This window comes from Ailuropoda melanoleuca, chromosome 13 (assembly GCF_002007445.2).
Source record: "Ailuropoda melanoleuca isolate Jingjing chromosome 13, ASM200744v2, whole genome shotgun sequence".
In the NCBI taxonomy this organism is placed as follows: Eukaryota; Metazoa; Chordata; class Mammalia; order Carnivora; family Ursidae; genus Ailuropoda; species Ailuropoda melanoleuca.
In genome coordinates this window covers 71,012,258-71,035,980 of record NC_048230.1, presented here as the reverse complement: position 1 = coordinate 71,035,980, position 23,723 = coordinate 71,012,258, and the positions used below count along the sequence as shown (strand labels likewise).

The following is a 23,723-nucleotide window of genomic DNA, read 5'->3' as shown; positions in this document are numbered from 1 at the left end:
TGAGGTCCCAGAGCTGTGGGGCTCAGGCTGAGCTGGTCCAACTCCAGAGTACCTCCAGGGTTCCTTAGCAGTATTGTCTGCTGTCTCCTAAATTGGGTTAATCCCACCTGCCCCACTGAGTAGTGCACGCGAAAATCAATAACTTGAACGTCTGCCTGTGGGTACTGAAAAAATGGTAACTAGCAGCATTAGAGCCCGCTCTGCCAAATCCAAGGCCAAAAATGCGGGTAGAGGGATGGATCCGCGCACAGACCGTGAGCAGGGCTGCTGGAGGTCCACTCCTGGTCTCCGCTTGGACCAGTTACTTATTTCTCCAGAATTCAGCTTTCTTGCCTGTGACAGACGGCTGATAGCCGCTGTGCCTCCCCCAAAGCACAGAGCAAATACTTTAGAAGCTCAAGTATTATCTTACAATAAATGAATAAGCTACAATGCCTGCCGCTAACATCATAGCCCTCATTAACTGTTCTGTTGTCTCAGGACTCCTGATAAATCGCCCTCCTCGAACCTCCTCCACCCCTCCTGCCCCTGCAAGACCTTGTCTCATCTCACCCCAGGCTTGTGACCCCAAGAAAACCAGGCTCAAGTTTTTGTTAGAAAGTCTGAAGCCTCACACCTCGTTTCCGGTAGCCATCGGGTGCCCCCTGCTGGCTACTTCCCACAAGTGCGCCATCGACTTGCCTCTGACCTTGAGCAGGCTTGCGAGGCTTGGTCTGGTGTGTCTTGTCAGGCTCCCCCACCCCACCCTACCCCACAAATCTCACCAGATTGCGCCCAGCTGCAGTCCTCCAGAGCACTGGAGTTCTGCATTAATTAGAGGCAACATGGGGCACAGGGGTTGGAAATCCGAAGACTGGTTTGAGTCTGACGTTGAGAATTTTCCTGATGGGATGATCTGGAAAAAGTGTCCCCCTCTCTGTAAAACAGAGATTGTAGTAACACCTGGCTCGAGGAGCCCAAAGGCCAATTTGTAAGCCATAAGTGCTGTTTTTGGGTGTCTGGGTGTTAATTATAAGCCTATTTATAAGGGTTAATGCACAAGCCCTTGAAAAAGGTCCCTAATGAAAAATCCCACATCTTTCCATCAGAGGCTTCCAGGGACCCGTTGTGAGAATTCTCCATACAGTCTGTTATTCATTTATCAGCCATGATGGCATTAAAATATACATCAGACCATGTCACACTCCTGCTCGAGGACTTCTACCATCTTCCCATCATGCTCAGTGTACAATCTAAACACCCCTCCAAACCTAGAAGGTTCTTCAAAGTCAGCAGCCTCCCTCTCAACCTCACCTCCCCCCATCCCACCCCCCCATCTCTCTGTGGCAACTTCTGCTTAGTCACCTGTTCCATGAACATCCAAATTCATTCCTACCTCAGGGCCTTTGCATGTGATGTTCTGTCTGGCAGGAATGCTCTTATTTGACACACTTATTATCGCCACTCAGATTTTTGCTAAAATTTCACCTCTTCAAAACAGCCTTCCCTGACCACTCAATCCAAAACAGCCCTCTACACTTCATGTCCTGCTAGCCTGCTTTATCCTTTATGGCACTTACTACTACCCGCAGGGGCCTTGCCTGGCTCACCAGTGGTTCCAATAATATGCCTGGCACCTGTGAGACACTCAGTAGATATTTGTTGAATGAATCGATGAATTGTCCCTACCCAGGCTTGAGGATGAGGAAGGTATAAGAGATAGAGCAGAATATGACATTAGCCTAGGTTGTCCCCCTAGAAAGAAGGTTGGAGATGAGAGGACCTTATGGTATTCTGGTTTGTGTGTATGTGGGTCCTGGAGAAATAATGCCATTGCTCTTTCCTCAAAGTAGTCTCCGGAAGTCTTGAAACCCCAGAGAAGCTCGCAAAGAGACCCAGGTCCTGAGATTCCCCCCAACGTAGATGGGGAGTTAGAGAAATGCCAACCCGAGCTCAGGACCCTTCCACAAGAAAGGGGAAGCTGCCACACACATTTTCCCATTTTCTCAAACTTGGACACGCCTCTTGTGTTTTGGGATGGGACCCACCTCGGGCCAGGCCAGAGGTGAGGATGAGGATGTCTCTGTTTTGCGTGGAGATTGCAGAAGGTATGGCCTTCATCGAGCAGAGGAACTACATTCACCGAGACCTCCGAGCTGCCAACATCCTGGTCTCTGCGTCCCTGGTGTGTAAGATCGCCGACTTTGGCCTGGCACGTGTCATCGAGGACAATGAGTACACGGCTCGGGAAGGTAGGGAGTGCGGCCAAAGGACCCACAGGGCCCACTTGGATGGGTTGCGAGCGTTGAGAGATGAGACGTGTGTTTGTCTCCGTATTAGCTCTGTGTTAGTAAGCTTGCTGGATTCCTTCTAGATAGAGTATCCTGGCCTGTAGACTCTCTCACCCAGTGACTCTGATCAGATTTAGGCTGAGCCAGCCAAGTGCATGTGGAAATTAAGGGTGAGAGCAACTTTATGCATAATGGACAAAAACTGGGAAGAGTCCAAATATCCATGAATAGTGGAACGGATATGTAAATTGTGGTACATTCATGTAATACAATATTATGCAGCAATGAAAAGTTACAAACCAATGTTCCACACAACAAAATGGTTGGCTCTCACAGACATAATACTGAAATGAAAGAAATCATACCAAAAAAAAAAAGTAGACGCTGGATAGCGCCATTTATACAAAATTCAGAAACAGGCAAACGTGTGTGAATAGCAACATGGTTTGTGACAGCCAAAAAGTAGAAGCAACAAAAGCACATTATTCGGCCACAATAAAGGACGGAAGGACTGATAGATGCTGACCGTGGGTAAACTTTCAGAACATCATGTTAAGTGACAAAGACTGCATATTGTATGATTGCATTTATAGGAGTCCTCGAGGACTCTACTCTTCGGGAGCTGTAGTTCACTGGGGTAACAGCTGAATCAATGAGGTGGCCCAGAGTGTCAGCTCTGCTGGCACGCCCCAGACCCCTCTGCCCACTCCTCTCCACTCCAGACATCTGCCTCAGGATGGATGGCCCTCGCTTCTGCGGAGGCCGGACAGAGGGGCAGATGTTAGCAGCCATACCCCTGTCCTGCCCCTCTCCCTAGCAGACGCCCAGCCCTGACTGCTCCCAGACTCTCCCTGACTCTGCTCTGTCCAAACCCACAGGGGCCAAGTTCCCCATCAAGTGGACAGCTCCCGAAGCCATCAACTTTGGCTCTTTCACCATCAAGTCAGACGTCTGGTCCTTTGGTATTCTGCTGATGGAGATCGTCACCTATGGCCGGATCCCTTACCCAGGTAGCTAAAGGGGCATCAGCTTGCAGCTGCTTCTGGGTCTCTTCTCTTGTCAGTGTATCCATTCAGACAGAGTTCTTGATCCTTGCCCCCAACCTCCCCTCACCTGCTTCATCTCAGTTAAAGGTATCACCATCCACCCAGTTTCTTAAGCTGAAAATCTGGGGGCTTCCTTGACTCTTCCTTTTCTCTCACCTCTTACTACATCCAAGCAGTCTCAAGGTTCTGGCCACTTGTCTCCAAAATACATGCTCATGTCTAATTCCACTGCCTCCACCTACATCCCGGCCAGCATCATCTCCCACCTTGATAGTACAGTGGCCTCCTATTCAGTCTCCCTGCATTTGTCCTCTCCCCCACAGGCCATTCTCCACTGAGGCCAGAGGGATCCTTCTAGAATTGTGAAACAGATCTTGTCCCTTCTCCACCTCTAACTCTTTAGTGGTCTCCCATCCTAACTGGGACAAAATCTCAAACTTCTAAATATGGCCTTTACCCCCTGCCTATTTCTCCAGGTTCATCTCATTCTGTACCCCACCATCCGGTCATCTAAAGTATCACACATGCCCCCACTTCTCATTCATAATACCCCGTACTGTCTCATTCATAGCATTCATTGCAGTTGATAACTATATGTTTGTTTAACATTTTCCCCACCAGACACTGAGCTCCATGAGGCCAGAGATCATGTCTGTATTCCTCACTAGTGTATGTGAGCTGCCCTTCGCTGAGTTTGGCACCTGGCGGGTGCTTAATAACTACTTGCTGAATGGATGCATTTATCCCCATGCCTATGGGTGGCACCCTGCGCCGAGTAGACCATGTAGTTACAAAGGCATACCCAACATGCAGATTGCCCGAGACTCCATAAATAATGTTATTCTCTGTTCCCTTCTGGTTGGGATGCCTCCTGGGGCATCTGTGGCCAGAACACTGGGCAGATGGAGAAAGGCAGATATAAAGAGTCTCTGACTTTGTATATAAACCATCCTGAATTTGAATCTCACCCCATCAACAATTAAACTTGGAGAAATTCACTTTACTTCCCCTACCCTAGTGTCTTCACCTTTAAAAAATATAGGTAACAATATCTACGTTGCAGAAGTGGTGGCGAAGATTAGAGATAAAAGGTGTAGACAGTTGGTTCATTCATCGGTATTGATGAAATCCCTCCTGTGTGTCAGGCACTGAGGATACGGTGAGATGAGCACATTCTAGCCTGGGGGGACACACACACAGCAGACACACACTCCGAGCTGGAGAACACTGTTGAGGAAAAAATGAAGCAGGGCGAGGGAGAGGAGTGACGTGGGGCGCCCGTGGTGCTCCCCATCTTCCTGTCAGAGCAGGTCCTTCTGTGAGTTGGAAGACAGCTCAGTGAAGGACTAGGGGAAAGATTCCAGGTTGAAGACACTGCTGGCTCTTAGGCCCTGAGGTGTGTCTGAAGAAAGAGCAAGAGAGCCTGGCAGCTGGAGACAAGGAATTAGAGCAGATGGTGAACGATAAGGTTGGCAGGGGCCAGATCAGGGAGGGCCCATGGCCATGGCGGAGAGTGTGGATTGCAGATGTTAGTCGAAGTGTGTGGAAGCCGTTGGAGAGTTTGGGCCAGGGAAGTGGCATCATCTGATTTCCACCTTCAAGTGATGCTTTGGTTCAGCATGGAGACTGGATTGGGGGCTGGGTTGTTTCTCAGTGTTGTGGAAAGAGGAGGGCAGCATCTTCCAAGGGAGGAGCACCTTTCCTGGCAGTCTCCAGGACCAAGTTCCTCAGCTCCCATTGGCCAACATCGGGTGCCATGCCCCTGCCCTAGCTGTAAGGGAGGCTGGGGAAGGGGTCCCTGGCTTTCATAGTGGGAGGGGCTCAGCTCCCAGGGCAGGTGGGAACTGAGGGGTGCTGGGCAGGCAACAGCGTCTGCCACCCCGGGCTTCCCTGTCCCAATCCCTCGCTTTTTAATTCCATGGCTCCTTCTCAGGGATGACGAACCCTGAGGTGATCCGGGCGCTGGAGCGCGGGTACCGCATGCCTCGACCCGAGCACTGCCCCGAGGAGCTCTACAACATTATGACGCGCTGCTGGAAGAACCGCCCTGAGGAGCGGCCCACCTTCGAATATATCCAGAGCGTGCTGGACGACTTCTACACGGCCACGGAGAGCCAGTACCAACAGCAGCCGTGATGGGCGGGGCCAGGGCGGGGCCAGGTACCCAGAGGACACCTAAGAGGTGGCTCCAGCCCCACCTGCACGGTGCCCGCTCACCCTTCCCGTTCCCAGACGCCCCCCTCCCAGTTCCAGCCACCGTTCCTCATCTGTCAGGCGCGTGGGCTGAACTGGACACTCTCTTTTTGACTCTAGCAACCTACAATCCACCATCCTCAGGAGACTGCAAGTTGATATTTCTATTGCGAAGGACAGCTGGATTCCTGTGACAGCTGTGCTTTGGGTGGGAAACCTTAAAAATAATGAAATAAATATTTAAATAAAAGATACAGATGCTAAAGGCTTTCCTGACAGATCAGCTTGTCTTGTCCTGCTGGTTCCTGAAAATCATCTATTTGCCTTTTTGCTGGATGACAAGTCAGAAAGGGGGGAAGGACCCTTCCAAAGACCAGTAGTATGAAGAGAAGTGGGGTCCAAGGCTCCCAAGGTTTCTAACTGCCCCCAAATAGTCACTGGCTGTGTTAGTTTCCTATGGCTCCTATAACAAATGACCACAAACTTGGTGGCTTAAAACACAAATCCATTATCTTACAGTTCCAAAGTCAGATGTCTGAAACGGGTTTGGCAAGGCTACGTGCATTTTGGAGCCTCTAGGGAAGAGTTCATTTCCTTGGCTTTTCCAGCTTCTAGAGGCTGACATGTCCCCAGACTCATGCTTCTCTTACACTCATCACTCCAAATTGCTTGTCATCACAGCTCCTTCTCTGACTCGGTCTCCTGCCTCCCTCTTTCTCTTGTAGGGTCACCTGTTGGTACGTTAGGCCCACCTGGATAATCCAGACTAACTTTTCCATTTCAAGATCGTTAATCACATCTGCAGAGCCCTTTTGCCACGTAAGGCAACACTTTCACAGGTTCCAGGGATTAGGACAGTGACATCTTGTGTGTGGACGAGGGACATTATTCTGCCTATCACACTGGCACGGGAATGCTGGTTGGGTTTTTGTCTCCAAAGAGCTGAGTTTGCCAAGATGATATGAACAATTTTTCATGATTGGGGTCCTGACTTTCCCAACAACCCACACTGATACACAAGCTGATTAGTCTGGGTCTCCTTAGGGCTGCATGGCTGTCCACAGCCTGGGCATTTCCCATGGCCAAGCAGCCATCATGGTTGTTGAGATGGTATCCACCATTGTAGGAATACCAGGGTCTGGAGATGTGGTTCCTGAGAGGTATCTGGTAGGCTGCATGGGAAGCTCTCAGTGGAGGGGAGGGAGATGTGGGAAGGAAGCAGAGAAGACAAGGAGACAGTGGGCCCTTCCTGCATGTTGTTTCAGTTGAAAGCATTAGCTTTTGTTGTAGGGGGAATGATGGGAAGAGGTGGACAGTGAGATGGGGAACCAATGACACCTTTCTATATTATTGCATCTCCTGAAGGATTTACATCACAGCACATTTCCGGGTCCTCTGGAACCCTATATGGAATTGATTCTGCACCCCTGAGTAGCACAGAGGAACTGGGGACAAGCAGCAGAAAATGAAGCTAGCAGTGTTTCAACTTACCTAGTTGGTAACTGAATTTCTCTCCTGCTTTCTCGTTTGGGATATGACTTTGGGTATCTGAAAGCAGAGCTCAGGCTCCGTTAGTAGGAATCTGCACTCATGGTTTGTGGTACATTGTACTGCTGTTCAGGAATCCACAGGAGGGAGCCTATTGCTACATAGACAAGACCAGGGGTCCATGCCCATCCTCCTTCTCTGTTGGTTTACACTGTCTATACTGCGATTCATCCCTCTGGTCACAGGGAAGACAGATTGAAACATGGGGACAGATATGACACCCAAGCACAATCCAGGAAGGAAAATATTGATAAATTAGACTCCATTAAAATGAAAAACTCAGCTCTGAGAAAGACACTGTCAAGAAAACGGGGACATCTGGATGGCTCAGTCGGTTAAGTGTCTGCCTTCAGCTCAGTCACGATCCCGGGGTCCTGGGATCGAGCCCCATATCGGGCTCCCTGATGAGCATCAGGGAGCCTGCTTCTCCCTCTGCCTGCTGCTCCCCCTGCTTGTCTCTCTCTCTCCCAAATAAATAAATAAAATAATATTTTAAAAAAGAAAATGAAAAGACAAGCTCCAATCTGGGAGGAAATATTTGCAAGACACATATCTAATAAAAGACCAATATCCAATATATACAAAGAACCCTTAAAAGCCAACAATTGGAAAACAAACAACCCAATAAAGAAATGGCCAAACACCTGAAATAGACGCCTTACGAAAGAAGATATGCAGAAGGCAAATAAGCTTATGAAAAGATGCTCAACATCTTATGTCATTAGAGAAATACAAATTAAAACAACAATGAGATACCACTGCACACTACTTAGAATGGCCAAAATCTGAACACTGACAACACCAAAGGCTGGCAACAACAGGGAGCAACAGGAACTCTCATTCATTGCTGGCAGGAATGCAAAATGGTGCAGCCACTTTGGAAGACATTTGGCAGTTTCTTACAAAACTAAACATATTCCTGGGGCACCTGGGTGGCTCAGTCAGTTAAGCGTCTATCTTTGGCTCAGGTTATGATCCTGAGGTCCTGGGATTGAGGCCTGAGTCGGGCTCCCTGCTCTGTGGGTGCCTGCTTCTCCCTCTCTCTCTGCCTGCTGCTCCCCTGTTTGTGCTATGTTCCTCTGTCAGATTAAATAAATTAAATCTTAAAAAAAAAAAACTAGGGGCGCCTGGGTGGCACAGCGGTTAAGCGTCTGCCTTCGGCTCAGGGCGTGATCCCGGCGTTATGGGATCGAGCCCCACATCAGGCTCCTCTGCTGTGAGCCTGCTTCTTCCTCTCCCACTCCCCCTGCCTTGTGTTCCCTCTCTCGCTGGCTGTCTCTATCTCTGTCAAATAAATAAATAAAATCTTAAAAAAAAAAAAAACTAAACATATTCTTACCATACAGTCCAGTAATTGCACTCCTTGATATTTACTGAAACAATTTGAAAACTTTTGTCCACGTAAAAACCTACACACTAATGTTTGCAGTAGCTTTATTTATAATTGTCAAAATTTGGAAGCAACAGAGATGTCCTTCAACAGGTGAACGGATAAACAAACAGTGGTATATTCATGTAATGGAATAGTGTTCAGTGATCAAAAGAAATGAGCTATCAAAGCATGGAAGAAACTTACATGCACATAGCTGAGTGACAGAAGCCAATATGAAAAGGTTCCATACTATATGATGCTAACTCTAGGACGTTTTGGGAAAGACAAAATTGCAGAGATCCTAAGATCAATGGTTTCCAGGGGTTTGGCAGAGAGGGAGGGATGAATAGAATGGAACATAGGGGATTTTTAGGGTAGTGAAGCTGTTCTGTGTGATGGTCTTAATGACAGATACATCTGTCAAAACTCAATGTACAACAGAAAGAGTGAATCCTAATGTAAACTGTGGACCTAGGTTAATACTAATAACAGGCTCATCAACTGTAACATAGGTAGCACACTAAGGCAACATGTTAATGATAGGCGAAACTGGGGGCTGGATGAGAGGGTATATGGGAATTTTGTGCTTTCCACTCATTTTTCTGTAAACCTAAAACTGCTCTAAAAAAATAAAGTCTGTTCAATAAAAAGGCAAACAAAAACATGGAGATAAACTTAGTGCCACCAATTCTTTGGGAAAACCACATGCACCCCTCCTCTGGAAGGCGTCAAAGGAAGGCATAGATAAGGTGCCCCATTCTAAGATGTCAATGACTTGCTGTAATCTAGTGTCTAGCTGTGGCTTTGAGTTTAAGCACAGGGAAAGTACTTGTTTCATTCCCCCCCTGTGAGTTGAAATAAAACTGCCTTCTTATTCCCTGACCTGGGCCCTCAGTTTTGTCAAGTGTCTGTCCTCATCACCGTATATTCTGATGTAAGGCTATATCAGTTTGCATTCCATTTGCATCTCTTGCCTTTTGGAAGTTGGCAATGACTGCTAGTTGTCGCCATATCCATGATCCCCCTTCTTCCAGAGAAGTAGCGTTTTTATCAGGGGGCAGATGACTGCCCAGAATGAAGTCTGCACTTCCCACTCTCTCTGCAGCGAAGTGTGGCCAGGTGATTGAGTTCTGATGAATGGGTTGAAAGTGGAAGTGTGCTATAGCACCTTTCGGTACCCTTCCTTAAAAGATAACTGATGTGGACTCTTTGCCACTTACTTTTCATCTCTTCCTCTATCTTGCTGCCTAGAATGTGCATGTGAAGGCTGGAGCTCTAGTTACCATCTTGGACCCTGAGGAACATGAATTAACTCAAAGGATGGCAAAGCTGGATGGGGCCTAGATCTCGGAAAATATTTTAAGCACGGCCACCAGAGCAACTAGGAGGATCCTCCAGACTTTTACCTCAGAGGGTGTGGCATGCACTGTCAGTAACGCTTGAAGCGGGCTAGGGCTAGACGTTTAGCTGCCATTATCTGCACCACTGTACGCCTGAGGGCTCTTTTCTTAAAGTTGCAGAAAGCCTCAGCTGCCAGAGTTCCTAGAAGGCCCAAAGGGCTGAGGAATTTACCCGCTCTGGGATAAATCCTCAACTAATGACTTTTGGGAGTTGGTGTATAAATACCCCAGCTCCCTTGCTCCCTTGGTGCTGTAACTGTGAGACGTGTTTTGGGTTGTTTCCCAGAGTTTCCCCATAGGATTATGCTTCAGTTACTCACAGAGGTAAGTTGCTTGACAACATACCTTCTCCAAGTATAGTTCTGACATGCCTGTGGGTTGATAGTTTCATTTATATTCATGAATAAAATGAAAATGAAATAATGAAGATGTACATTGGAACTTCACTCAGTCAATGACATGAGCAACTTCTTTGCCAACTCAGGTAAGAGCTTCAAATACTGTCACATTTTTGTGCTGCTCACAGTGTAACAGCTACAGGAACAGCACACTTAACGCTGTATCTGCGCTATTGCCTTATTGTTTAGCATGTGAAGTCTAGACCAGGCTTTGGCAAACTAGGGCAGACTACGTTTTATTGGAACACAGCGACACCCGTTATTTGTTGTCTGTAGTGGCTTTCGTCCTGCAAGGCAGGGTTGAGAATTATGACACAATCACACAGTCTACAAAGCCTGATATATTTACTACCTGGCCCTTTACAGAAAATGTTTGGTAGCGAAACAAAAATTCAAGCCCTGATTTGTAGCATTTGCTAATTTAGGGGGTATAAATATTCCCACTATTGCCAATTTCAAGCTACCAACCAGAACTGCATTATGACTTTCACAGGCCTTAGGCACTTTTGCCTTTGTAGGACCCATCCTCTTTATAATATATATTATATTTTATATTTATAAATATAAAAAAGAATATTTTTAATTTAAGTTCTATATATTTAATATATATAAATATTTATTTAAACATTAAATATCTAGTCAACAACTGCATCGATAGAAAGATGAATATACCAATAGTACATATGAAAACTTTCCCTTCGACCCCAAAATTCATATTTTCCTTCTGATTTTAAAAGAAATTAATTTCTTTTCATGGCCTCTGAAAGTGGAGTGGGCCTTGTGAACTGTGCCTACTGAATTAATGGGTAAGTTGGCTCTGCTACCAATTCAAAGCTACTGAACTCAGAACTGGGGAAAGATGGTCACTCGCCCACCATTTCATAGTGTTTCTATCGTACAGATAAAATAGATATGAATAACCTCAAGAGCATAGGTAGTAGTAAAATATAGTAAAGTGATTAGGAAGTGGAGTTTTGCATATTTCATATTTTTGGTTTTAATATTATTTATTTAATTTAAAATTTACATAACTTAATTTTCAATAATGCCTCTGGCCAACAATTGGCTTACAAAATTCCCAAAAATTTAACTATTGGCTCTTGCAAGCAGTATAAGCCAGCTCCTGCACAGCATTGCCTTCTGGTGTCCCTTCACCTCCCAGTTAACTACTCTGGTTTGAATCCTGTCTCAGAGTCGGCTGCTGGGGGAAACCAAGTGAAGACAGAGGAAAGTAAGCTTCCAACTTGTTAAGCCACTGTTATTTTGGGGTGTGTGGGAGGGTTCTTCCTTACTGCTGGATAGTTTCCCAACTGATATAGTGAGGCTTGAGATTAATTCATAATGCAAACATTCGGAAAAAAATTTTTTGAGCACGTACTTAATATGGACACAGTTGGTAACAACATAAATCCAGCCCAGGTCTTCATGGGAGATAGAGAATAACAAATGACGAAATTATATCTATATCTATATGCAGGCCAGGGAACACCTCTCTGAGGAGGTGACAGTTGAGCTGAGACCCAAACATGAGAAGGAGCTAACCACACAAAAAGTTGAGAGAATATTCCAGATAGAAGAAACTGCACGTGCAAAGGTCTTGAGGTGCAGATGAGCAAGGCCAGTTCCAGGAATATCTGTGTGGCTGGAGCCCAGTGAGTGAGGGGAAGAATGGTAGGAGACAAGCCCGGTCATGCAGGGCCTTGCAGGCCATGGCGAGGACTTGAGATTTTATGTCGTCACAATGGCTGTTAAATGGAGAACCAAGATTAGAGGTGACAGGAGCAGCAAGCAGGAGGAGGCCACGTAGAAAGCTGCCACAGAGGCCTCATGGGGTGTGAAGCAAGGATGGCACAGTGGATTGTTACAAAATGACCCCCTGAATTCATGCCCATGTGTGGTCCCCTCCCACTCTGACCTCTGGACTGACCTTGTGACTTGTTTTGGCCAACAGAGTGTGGCAGAACTGATGCTACAGGAGTTCTGAAGCTTAGGCCTTAGGAGGCCTTGCGGCTTTCACTCACCGCCATGGACCTGAGACTATAACGTGAAGGAACCTTCGCTACCCTCCCTGGGGATGAGAGAGAGACCCTGCTGACAGCCAGCAGCAAACACCCAGCTGTCCACTGAAAGTGCATGAGAGATCCCAGGTGAGTCTATCAGAATGGCCCAGACTGCCAACTCACAGAGTTAAGAGAATTAATAAATTGTTGTTTTGAGCCACTGAGTTTTAGGGTGGTGGGTTATTTAGCAATAAATAACTGAAACCAGTGTGAAAAGAACACAGATTAGTACATCCTACCCTTCTCCTTGGAGACACCTAAGGATCAGATTTGCTTCCCCTAAGCCCAGCTCTACCTTCCCATTCTCCTTGGAGAAGCATTTTTCCAGGTACCTGGAACTACATGCCTGGTAAATTTTATGTGTAGATTTTACCGCAATTAAAAAAAAAAGTTTTCAAGAAGAAACTTGAATATGTCATGGAGCTGGTGGGTGGTAGAGATGGGAACTGAACACTGACAGTCTAGTTTTAAGATTCTAGTGTATGTTACCAAAAGAGATTGAGATATGAAAGCCCTCTGGGGAAATGGAAAGTACGAGGAGGAGGAAAATGGAAAATACTGAGGAATAATATGCCATTCATGGAGATTTGCTCCTTATCAGTCATCCCTCTTCAGGCATCCAGAAATGGTGGGAAACACCCAGGATTCAAGCATCAGGAGAACTGGTTGCAAGTTTGGAATCTATGGCTTACCAGCTTTGAGACTCCAGGAAGATTCCTCCTAGTCTCTTAATCTTTCCTCGCCCTTGGGGATGATATCTTTCGCTGTTCTCCAGGATGGTTGTGTGAGTCACAAGAATTAATGGATGTGTGTTTCAATTACCCACTGCACATGAGAAACCACTCCAAAATCTTAAACAACTGGGCTCAGCTGGGCAGTTTTTCTCTTCCACATGGCGTTGATGAGGGTATGCATGTGGCTGCATTCAGCTGGCAGTTCAGCTGGGGGTGAAATGTCCAAGATGACTTCATTCACATGTGTCGTGCTCAGCTGGAGTTTCTAGAATATCTTGAGGAGTTGGTTGGGTCTCCCTGTCTCTCCATGTGGCTCCCTAGCAGGGTAGCCAGACAGTGGAAGACAGTGGAAGCCAAAGCCACCAAGCCTCTTAAGGCTTAGACCAGAACCAGCAGAGTCATTTATACCACTCTTTGGACAAAGCAAGTGACAGGACCAGCCAGATCCAAAGAGAAGAGAAATAGAATCTACCTCCTGATGGAAGAAACAGCATGCTCAGGCAAAGACAGGAGGATTTGTTGGCAGCCATCTTTGTGGACAATCCACTACCTGGCACCATGGTGGGGATCAGAGTTCAGCTGTCCTCCTGCCAAGAGGTAGGATTAGATAAGAGAGTCTTATGAATGGTTTTAGCATAATGCTAAGGGCTGCAGCACACAGCAAATGCTCAGTAAGTGCTGATTATTTTTAATCATTATTATTCTTTTAACAACTTTTTGAGACAGTCACTGGTAGCGCTGGTACTGTACCCACTTTACAGTAATACATGGAATAAATGAACTTTCTGGTCTCTCCCAATTTTAGCACTGTGACTCTTTGAGGCCCTTTCCAGATGTTGGAAGTTCAGGCTTAGGAAGATTGAGTGACTTACTTCGGTCACAGTCTTAGCTAACCAGACCATGGTGAGGTCCACATTCAAAGATGTCTTCCTCTACTAAATACACTGCTTTTCATTCATTCCTTTAATAAGTAGTGTATTGTATTGGGCACTTGCCATCTACCCGAAGAAGTATACATAAGTATATAATGACAATTATTTATTGTATACATACTATGTAACATTATGTCATTGAATTCTCATCATAAATTTATTATAATCCCGAACCTACTTTGGCAATAAGAATAAGGTGGAGTAAGGTTAAATAAAAGACAGAATCCTACCGTCATAGTGATTACAATCTATTATAGAGGATATAAAGTAGTCAAGCAAATAATTATATATTTAATTACAAATTATTCCCGGAGTTGGGCGGTTTTTGAAGTCCTGGTACCAATCCCACTCATCCAATCAAGGCCTCAGGTAACCCCGGCAACGGGTCTTCCTGCCAATAGTAAAGATGGCGCCCAGAGTACAGGCGCGTTACGCACACCCCCATTACCCACAATACAGTGGGGGGAGGATAAGGAGGAGGACGAGGAGGAGGAGCAGTTTCTGCCAGGACTTAATATGGCTCCCATAGTTACACCATCCGCTCGTCACCTCATCCGCGACCTCACCGCTCAGACCGGGCTGCAGATCAGGAGCGAAGTCTTCTCGCCCCTTCGCTGACCACGACTACAGAAGAGTTTGAAGCCAGGCAGCGCCCAACGGAGTTAAACTCCGTAACCAGGGAAACACCACTTCCGCTGACGTCATTACGGCGACACGTGGATCCAAGATGGCGATGGCGATGGTGAGTGAAGGAGACTCTGGGAGCCAGAGCTGGAGCTGGGCCCCCCGGGGGATTCCAGGACTTTCCAGCTCCCCATGCCTGGCCCGAGCCACCTCCGAGACCCCTAGCTCAGGCTTGAGGGACGTACCTGACTGGGCTTGTCCTTCCCACACTCCCCCTACCCGACCCTGGCCCCGCACTCAGGCTTGTCAAGGCCCGGAGTTTTGGGGGAGGCACTCGGTCGGAGGAAAGGTTTCGGACTGTCTCCGCCGGTTCCTATTGCTGCTTTGGTCTCCGCCTCCTGTGACCCCCTTTTTCTAATTTTCACTTCCCAGCCCCGATCCCTCCGAAGAGCCCCCTATTATTCCCACCCTCGCTCCTCCTCCTTACGTCCAGACTTTGCTCTCCGCCTTCCGCCTCCCCTCTGTCCTGACCAGTCCGCGAATGCGACCTCACCTCTGACCAGCCTCCCAGCCCAAGCCCCGTCTCAGATTCTTTCCAGAGGCCTGTCCTCATTTCCATCTTCGACAAGTGTCCCCACCGCGCACAGGTCTTGACTGCCGCCACCCCGGAGCATGACCTTACACCCCTCTCCTCCATTTTCTGTCTCCAGACCCTTCCTAAACATTTATCAGGTCTTCTCTAAATCAACTGTCTGCTCCTTGAAAGCTTTTATCTTATTGGTTCTCAAACTTCACTGTGCCTAAGACTCTCGGGGTGTGTGTGGGAGGCATGTTAAAAATGCAGTTAACTGAGCCCCACTCCCAAAGTTCTAATTCCAGAGGTCTAGGTGATGCCCAGGAATCTGCACTTTTATAAGCACTCCAGTGATTATGATGCAGGTGATCTGTGAACTGTGTTTTGAAAAACACTCTAGTAGCCTTGTCTGGCTTCCTGCCCCTTGGGTGCCCCTGCAGGGACACGCAGCTCTTAGGGAAAAGGTTCATTAGAATGGATCTCGTTAGGATGAAGGCTGTGTGTGGATAAGGGTGCAGGTGAAAGAGCTGTTTAAAGTGGATCAGAACTTACTGGCTCCTGTACAGAACCCTGGAAACAGAACTATGAAGGAGTGGCCTTTCTTCCAGAAGCTCAGCTCACATTCTGCTTGTCAAGAGACCAGAACCAGAATTTAAGTCACTTCGTCCAGAGTGATTTTCTAGGTCTTCCTGTATATTGCTTCCTCAGCAGATAATTTTATCCTAGGAGTGAATGCAAAGGAGAACACAGAAAAAAAGGAGGTGACATTTGACTTTAGCAAAGGCAGATTCTTGTTTAAATTCTTTGGTGTTGGCTTTCTCCAAACAAGGGTGGGTTATTGGCCAACAATGAGTTTCCCTCCTTCTGTTAACCAACAGATAACATCATTTTGTTTAATGAGGGATTCCTTATTTAGAACCTGAGGTCAGGCAAAAGATTTCCCAGCCTTGCCTGATTTCTGTGGTCTCAGATTTCAATTTAAACTATGAGTGATATGTCGAAACCAAATTTTTTCTGGATACATTCAGAACAAGAATGGTATAAGAATGTAACGGGAAAAGTCACACCCTCCCCTGCCATAACAAAGAAGGACGATGAAGTGGCATTTATAGCATTGCACTGGGTAATTCCTCCTCCATTCAGAGGTTTTTAAGAGGTAGTAAGTTAGTAATACATATTTCTGGGACATGTTGACTTAATCAGCAAATATACGACTGCGCGCTCTGTGCCAAGATCTAGGAGTGTAGTTGTGAAGTAGAAGGTTAAGATGCCCAGTGTCGTGGACCTTTTCTAGTCTGAGGAGACAGGCAGTGAACAAGTAAACAGTAGATGAACAAGATAACGGCAGATAGTGGTAAATGCTGTGAAGACAGCAAGGCGAAGTGGTAGTGACTAGGGGCAATGGGGTGACACAACTACTTTCGATTAAATGGTCAGAGAAGTCTTTTCAGAGGTGACATGAGTTGAGACCTGACTGACAAGAAGGAACCGGCAAGGCAAAGAGTGTTGCTAGCAAAGGAAATCACAAGTGTAAAGGACGCATGTGGGAAAGAGCTTGGTATATTTGAGGAACACAGAAGGCTGGAGGGGCTAAAGCATGGTGAAGGGTGGGGGTGGGAGGGATTGATACGAGATGGAACTGGAGAGAGGCAGGAGCAGCTGTGTTTCTAACAGCACGCCTGTAATTGCAGCGGGTTGTAGTATACAGTTGCAGTCTATGGGCTGCATTTTGAAATAGACTGTTCTATTAGGGTGCTTCCCTTTCCCACCCCTCCAGAACATTACATTAGGGGAGCCGGCTTGCTTTCAGCCTGCAGAAAACCATGAAAAGGAGTTGGGATTTTATTATAAGTTCAGTGGAAAGCACAGTGATTCAGTGTATGTCGTGTCACTTGGGAGTATTGTCCTGTGCTTTCATGGTGGATACAGAAACTGATTTTAAGGAACTGAGGATGTAATGTATACAGTGAGCCACAGAAGCCAGTTTAAAGAGCGCACGTGAGAAACTTTATGTTTGATGCAATAGTGAAAATGCGTGGAAGTGAATTTATTACAGAGGGGTTTGTGTAACAGGCAAAGTGGGGTCACAGATAGACTTGAGTTTGGCCTGTGTCAAGCACTTTATTACACGGAAGTCAGGACAGTCCCCACACCCTTGTATACATTAACTGTTTCACAACCAGTGGGGATGGTGGGGTGTGGACCTGCTTTGGGGTATATGAGTTTCTGTAGCAATTCATACAACCCAAGAACTAAGCTAGTGGATGCAGTGACCGTGGGAACAGGCTGGGTTTTTGGAAAGTTAGGGGGTGCCTGGGTGGCTCAGTCGGTTAAGCAGCTGCCTTCAGTTCAGGTCATGATCCCAGGGTCTGGAGCCCTGGGTTGGGCTCTCCGCTCAGTGGGGATCCTACTTCTCCCTCCGGCTGCTGCTCCCCCTGGCTTGTTCTCTCTCTCTCTCTCAAATAAATCTTTAAAAAAGAAAAAGTTAGGGTTATAGGTACAAGTTTCTAGAGAGATTTTATGGGCTTTTCCCTCCCTTGTTTTTCTTAGTCATTGGCTCTTCTTCCCAGGGCTTGGGCTGCTACCTCTCAGGTGTGTTAGCACAGCGGGTGTTTCCTAAACTTGCAGGATGAGACTTCTCCCACCATAGCAAGAGATTTAGCTGGCATCTGCAGAAGTTCTCTCTAGTTTTTCTGCTTCCCTCCTACTGTGGATTTAGGTAACTTTATAAAGTTACAGGATACCGAGTTGATCTATCTGGGTCTTAGTTGAGAGGCAGGCTCATATCTCATTCTTTATGGAAATACTGAGTATATGGCATATGCTCTGGGGAATATTATTTTGGTGGAACTTGGAAAGTGTCCTCCGAGTACATTTGTAGGTATCACAGGAGTCTGGAAACCTGCATTTGGAGAATAAAACTGTGTGCTTCTCTCACATCTATCATTGTCCATACTGTCCAGGTTTTCTCTTTTTCCTTTATTGGATATAATTCATATACCCTAAAATTTATCCTTTTGAAATAGACAGTATAGTGGTTTTTCATATATTCACAAAGTTGTGCAACCTTCACCATCATTTACTTCTAGAACATTTCATCACCCAAAAAGAAACCCATTAGCAGTCACTTCCCACTCTCCTCAGTCCCTGGCAATCACTAATCTACTTTGTGTCTATATAAGATTTGCCTATTCTGGACATGTCATATAACTGCAGTCATAGACTATGTGGTGTTCTGTATCTGGGTTTTGGGTTTTTTTTTTTAAGACAAAATAATGTTTTCAAAGTTCATGTTATAGCAGGTGTTGGGACTTCATTCCTTTTTGTGGCTGAATAATATTCCACTGTGTGTATACACCACATTTTGTTTAGCCTTTCTTCCATTGATGGACATTGGGATTTTTTTTTTCTACTTTTTGGCTGTTGTGAATGTTACTGTGAACATTTATGTGTACGTATGTGTTTCTGTGGGAACACATATTTTCAGTTTTCTGCTTTCTAGGAGTAGAATTGCTAGGTCAGTTGACAGTGGTCTGGGGTTATTTGGGTTTGATCCAGTCCGGAGGCAGGGGAATGGACTGAATGACCACAAGGTTCATTGGAGCAGATGGAGGCAGTGCTAGGCAACCCCCGCAGCCCTGGTCAGAAGCACAGGCACTGTTTCTCGTGGCGAAGTCTGGATGGCAGAGGCCTGGAACGGGAGGCAGGAGGCCTACACTCTGCCACCAGTCCTGTGTGCGGGAAGTTGCCATCTTGTCTGGGCCCCTCGTGTGGACTGGAATCAGCCCATGGAGGGTGGAGTCCTGGAGCAGGAGGCTGCAGTCTAGGGCTTAGTCCAAGTACTGACACTGATCCACCGTGTGACCTGGGGCGAATCACTTTGGCTTTTTTGGTCTGTAGCCACGTATGACATATATGAAATGAAGATTTGGACTTGATGGTTTCAAAATTTCAGGTTGAAACTTCTGCAGTTTGGAATACTCGAATTTAAGTTTGTTTGTTTGTTTGTTTTCCATGATCCTAGTTTCTGTAGTCTTTCCAAGCTGCTGTCTGTTGGTTGTGCTGTCTCTTTGATCTCTCCAGTTGCCCTACCTGGCATGAATTGGAGCCGCTGTGTCCTTGGAGCTAAGGTGCCAACACCAGGCCCTTGGTCAGATGTGTTTCTCCGAGCAGTTCCTTTAAAGGCGTGCCTTCATCCTCTCAGGAAGTTCAGAGGAGGCTGAGACAACATTAAGTTGCCTCTTGGTTTCTCTTTTACAACTTGGACAAAAGTTCCCCTTTGATCTTGGCATTAAAGAAACGGGTCACAGAATGTTGGAGAAGGTCGAGTTTTGATCTGTGGGCACTGGCAGGAAAGTGGGAAGGACCCACGATGAGCAGGGCCATCTGGCCACAGACGAATGATAGCCACCTACCATCCCCAACCTGCTTTGATCCCTGAACCATTTGCTGACACTAGTGTTTCCCAAATGGGGCACTGTTGGGGACACCCAGGACTTCTCAGTTCCATCTCAGTCCTCTTCATTGCTTCCTTCTCTGCCTTCCTAACATGATTTCTCACCAATGCCTGAACATTAAACTGACAGGCCTCCCACTGTCTGAAATCCCCAGGTTTTGTGTTCAGAGGATATGCTAGGTGCTACTAGCAGTGCTTAAAAAACAAAATCAAAGCACAAGTTGGAACTGAATTCTTAAGGCAGTTTAGAAAGGACTTTGGGTGCCCTGGAAAGTCACTTACCTCTCTGAGCCTCAGTTTCTCCTCACGGTACACCAGATGCTGTAAGTTTGGCAGTCCATGGACCACATGTTCACGTGGACTGGATTTGGGGTAGTTTGGTTTAGTTTGGTTTGGTTTGCTTTTGATTGGCACCAGACTTACAAGTTTTTGAGTTGGTCGCCAACATTTAATTGGGAGATTTCACATTTAAAAGCTTCTAGGTTTTCATTTTCTTTTGGGAATTTGGGCCCAGATTCCCTATCAGGGGCATTCCCCACATAGGACCCAGTTCATCACTTCCTTCTCGGTGCCCTCCTGTATCACTCTGGTTAGTTTCACCGTGTGGGTCACTTGCATGGTCCCAACTAAGTGTTTGAATTTGCAATAAGATAGTCTCTCTATAAAGTGTTTCCTACTCTCACATTCTAATTCAAAAGCTGTTAAAGGTGTGTGGTAATCCCCTATGTGACCTGATTTCAAGGGAAAAAAATTCTGCTCACACAATACATTTCAGTTGATAAACCATATGCCCATCCCATATTCCATGTGATCCTTATGAAAGCGCATTTTACAGGTGAAGAAACTAAGGCTTGGTCTAAGGACCTGGGCTAGAATCTGATACTGCGATTGATTTCATAACTTTGGACAAACTATTTTTTTTAAGCCACAGTTAACCATTCTAAAAATCTTTGTGCGTGTGTGGTAAAAAATATATATCAAAAAGTATCATTTTAAGTTGTTTTTTTTTTAAGATTTTACTTATTAATTTGACAGAGGGAGACAGCCAGCGAGAGAGGGAACACAAGCAGGGGGAGTGGGAGAGGAAGAAGCAGGCTCCTAGGGGAGGAGCCTGATGTGGGGCTCGATCCCAGAACGTTGGGATCACGCCCTGAGCCGAAGGCAGACGCTTAACGACTGCGCCACCCAGGTGCCCCCATTTTAAGTTTTTTTTTTTTAAAGATTTTATTTATTTATNCCCTGAGCCGAAGGCAGACGCTTAACGACTGCGCCACCCAGGCGCCCCAAGTTTTTTTTTTTTAAAGATTTTATTTATTTATTCGACAGAGATAGAGACAGCTAGCGAGAGAGGGGAACACAAGCAGGGGGAGTGGGAGAGGAAGAAGCAGGCTCATAGCGGAGGAGCCTGTTGTGGGGCTCGATCCCATAACACTGGGATCACGCCCTGAGCCGAAGGCAGACGCTAAACCACTGTGCCACCCAGGCGCCCCTTCATTTTAACTTTTTGAAGCATACAGTCGGGTGGCATGAATTACATTCACAGTGTTGTGCAACCGTCACCACGATCCATCTTCAGAACTTTTTATTATCCCATACTGAATCAGTTTCCTTACTTTTAAAATGAGGGGTGACACTGTCCTCAAAGGATTATTGTGATTATTAAATAAAATATGAGATGAGAGCACCCGGCACAAAGAGAGCTCTCTATAATTTTTCTATTCCGAAGTTTGAAGTCGAACCATTTAAGCCTTTTGCTTCAACTAAGTGAGCGTTCTTTTATAAATGCCCAAAGGGGAGAGGGAAGGTCACTGCAGTGCTTGTGTTTTATTTCTGCCCTTTTTGGCCTCAGGGTTTAGGTCTGGTTGTCTGTTGCTTTCTTGGTGAGGGTAGTTACTACTTTCACTTGGACTTCCACAGCTGCCTGCGGGTTTTTCCCTACTCCCAGAGAACAGCTTGGAGTCTTTCTGTGTATCTCTGCTCAACGGCAACTGTGTATCTCTGGGCTCTGAAATAAAGGCACATTTTCGGAGCCTCCTGTGGCTAATTTGGTTCTTTTTTTTTTTTTCTTCTTTCTCTCTTTTTTTTTTTCTTTCCTCTGTGAGTTCTTTAGCTCCATGGCGGCTGCTTGGTAAGTGGTCCTGAGCTGTCATTAGCCATCTTGCATGTGTGTTTGAATTCTTGGGGAGCTTTAACTGATTGTGATTGGATAATTGATTTCAGCTAACTGTTGGCAAACTGTGCCCCACAGCCTTTTTCTTTTTTTCCTTTTTTTCTTAATCTGGGGAGCAGTTACTACATTATCTTAAAATGGTAACTGTATCTTTGAGAGGGAAATACAAGAATCTAGCTTACTGTTCAGGAATGTGCTGCTTTTGCGGCAGGAAATGTATGGACTAGGAACCAGGAACCAGAAAGGCTGTTCAGACAGGCCAGACTCAATCACTAGGTGATGCTATTTATGGGAAAGAAGACTGCAAGGCAGGGGGCTCCAGAAGAGAAAAGGTGAACTTCTGGCCACAGAGAAATGTGAGTGAATAAACTAATTTTTAATTCTCAGGAGGAAACTTTTTTTTTTTTTTTGGAAGTTACGTTCATACCTTTCAAACTGGGTAGAGCAAATTTTAGGAGGTGAGGGGTACTTTTGAGTCCTAGCAGTTCTTCATTGGGTCCTTGGGAGAGTTTTTTCTACATGCCCAGCCCCCCAAGAATAATATAGATAGGGAGGGCAAGACCTTGATTCTTGGGTCTCTTGAGCTTTTTAACTTTCCAGGTCACCCATATCTTTTCCAGTGGTGTGTTAGATTACAGCATGAAGAGCTTCTAGGTTGCTGTCACCTTGCTTCTTGACACGCTGCTTTTGCTGTCTCGTGACTTGGAAACCAAGTGAAGCAAAATAATGTTGAATGGACTAGTTCACAGGTTAGGACTCCTACCCCTTTCTTGGCTCTGAACATTTGCTAAATACTTAGTTGGCTTTTTCAGACTGAACTTCACATGGAAGTTCCTATGATGATCAATTGAAAATTAAAGGAAGATACAAAGGACTTTCCCAAGAAGCAGGTATTTTGCTACTCCCCAACTTTCTTACAGAAACAAACTGTAGGTCATACATCCTCTATCAGGCTGTCTGGGCTGCAGAAGTAACGAAGTGAAAGAGTCACAAGAGGTTTGAATGGTAACCAGTACAAGGGTCTTACCTGGGGCCCATGAATTTCTAGGACCTTGATCCTCCTGGAATCATACATCAGATTGTCTTTGGAGTGTTTTTTCTGGGAACAGGGTCTGTAACCTTTTTTTTTTTTTAATTGAAGTATAGTTGACGCACCATGTTGTATTAGTTTCAGGCACACAACATAGTGATTCAGCAACTCTAAACCTATGCTTACTGCAAGTGTGACTACCATACAACATTGTTACAGTATCCTTGACTGTATTCCCTGTGTTGTACCTTACGTCTGGTGACTTACAGGATTCCCAGAGGGGTCTACAATACTCTCCCTATGGTTAAGAACTGATCTGGTCTGGTTACTCACATGTCTTTGCCCCGGGGGCTATGCGAATCTTCTCTGTATCGTTCCAGTTTTGGTGTATGTGCTGCCAAAACGAGCACTGGTTATTCACACATCTGTTGCCAGAATCCCCTCTGGATTGTTCTTACCTTACAGCTCCCATTTTCTGTACATTTTCAGGGGAATTTGCCCAAGTATTTTCAGAGGCAGCTCATTTCCTTCCCCTTCTTAAAATATAAATTTTTATTTTGAATATGGGTGATCCATGTACATGGAAAAAAGTTAAGATAAAAAAGCTATAAAAGAAAAGAAAGTCACCCAGCTACGCCCAGTCCATTCATCAAAGGTATCAAGTCTTTGATTAAAAATTTTTTTTCCAGAACATTTTTGTACACATAAAAATGTCTGTTTAAAAAAATACCTTTTATTATAAAAAATGTTCAACATCTACAGAAGTAAAAGAAATAGTGTAAGGAACCCCCATAACCCATCACCCAGTTTCAACAGTTACTATCGTATTGCCAGACTTGTTTCATCTGTGGCAAGTCCTCCCTTGAGCTGGTTTTTTTTCTTCTTCAGGTTTATAAAGATGTCACTTAACACCATA

At 45.7% G+C, this 23,723-nt stretch overlaps 2 protein-coding genes and 1 non-coding gene across 8 annotated transcripts in view; 2 read left to right on the top strand and 1 right to left on the bottom strand.

The window, feature by feature from the left end:
• HCK (HCK proto-oncogene, Src family tyrosine kinase) overlaps positions 1 to 5,789 on the top strand; it is a 41,058-nt gene extending 35,269 nt beyond the window's left edge. For all 6 annotated transcript variants that reach the window (XM_034641382.1, XM_034641381.1, XM_002918277.4 and 3 more), the window contains 3 exons: positions 2,078 to 2,231; positions 3,149 to 3,280; positions 5,250 to 5,789. In XM_034641382.1, the coding sequence (XP_034497273.1) occupies positions 2,078 to 2,231; positions 3,149 to 3,280; positions 5,250 to 5,452 (489 nt within the window). In that variant the 3' untranslated portion in view covers positions 5,453 to 5,789. The remainder of the gene's footprint in view (positions 1 to 2,077; positions 2,232 to 3,148; positions 3,281 to 5,249) is intronic.
• An 8,616-nt stretch (positions 5,790 to 14,405) lies between these two features.
• TM9SF4 (transmembrane 9 superfamily member 4) overlaps positions 14,406 to 23,723 on the top strand; it is a 52,158-nt gene continuing 42,840 nt past the window's right edge. The window contains exon 1 of the mRNA XM_002918276.4: positions 14,406 to 14,695. Coding sequence (XP_002918322.1) covers positions 14,681 to 14,695 — 15 coding nt within the window. The 5' untranslated portion in view covers positions 14,406 to 14,680. The remainder of the gene's footprint in view (positions 14,696 to 23,723) is intronic.
• On the bottom strand, positions 23,114 to 23,217 carry LOC117795808. The gene has a single exon (XR_004619968.1). It is a non-coding gene; the product is annotated as a U6 spliceosomal RNA (small nuclear RNA).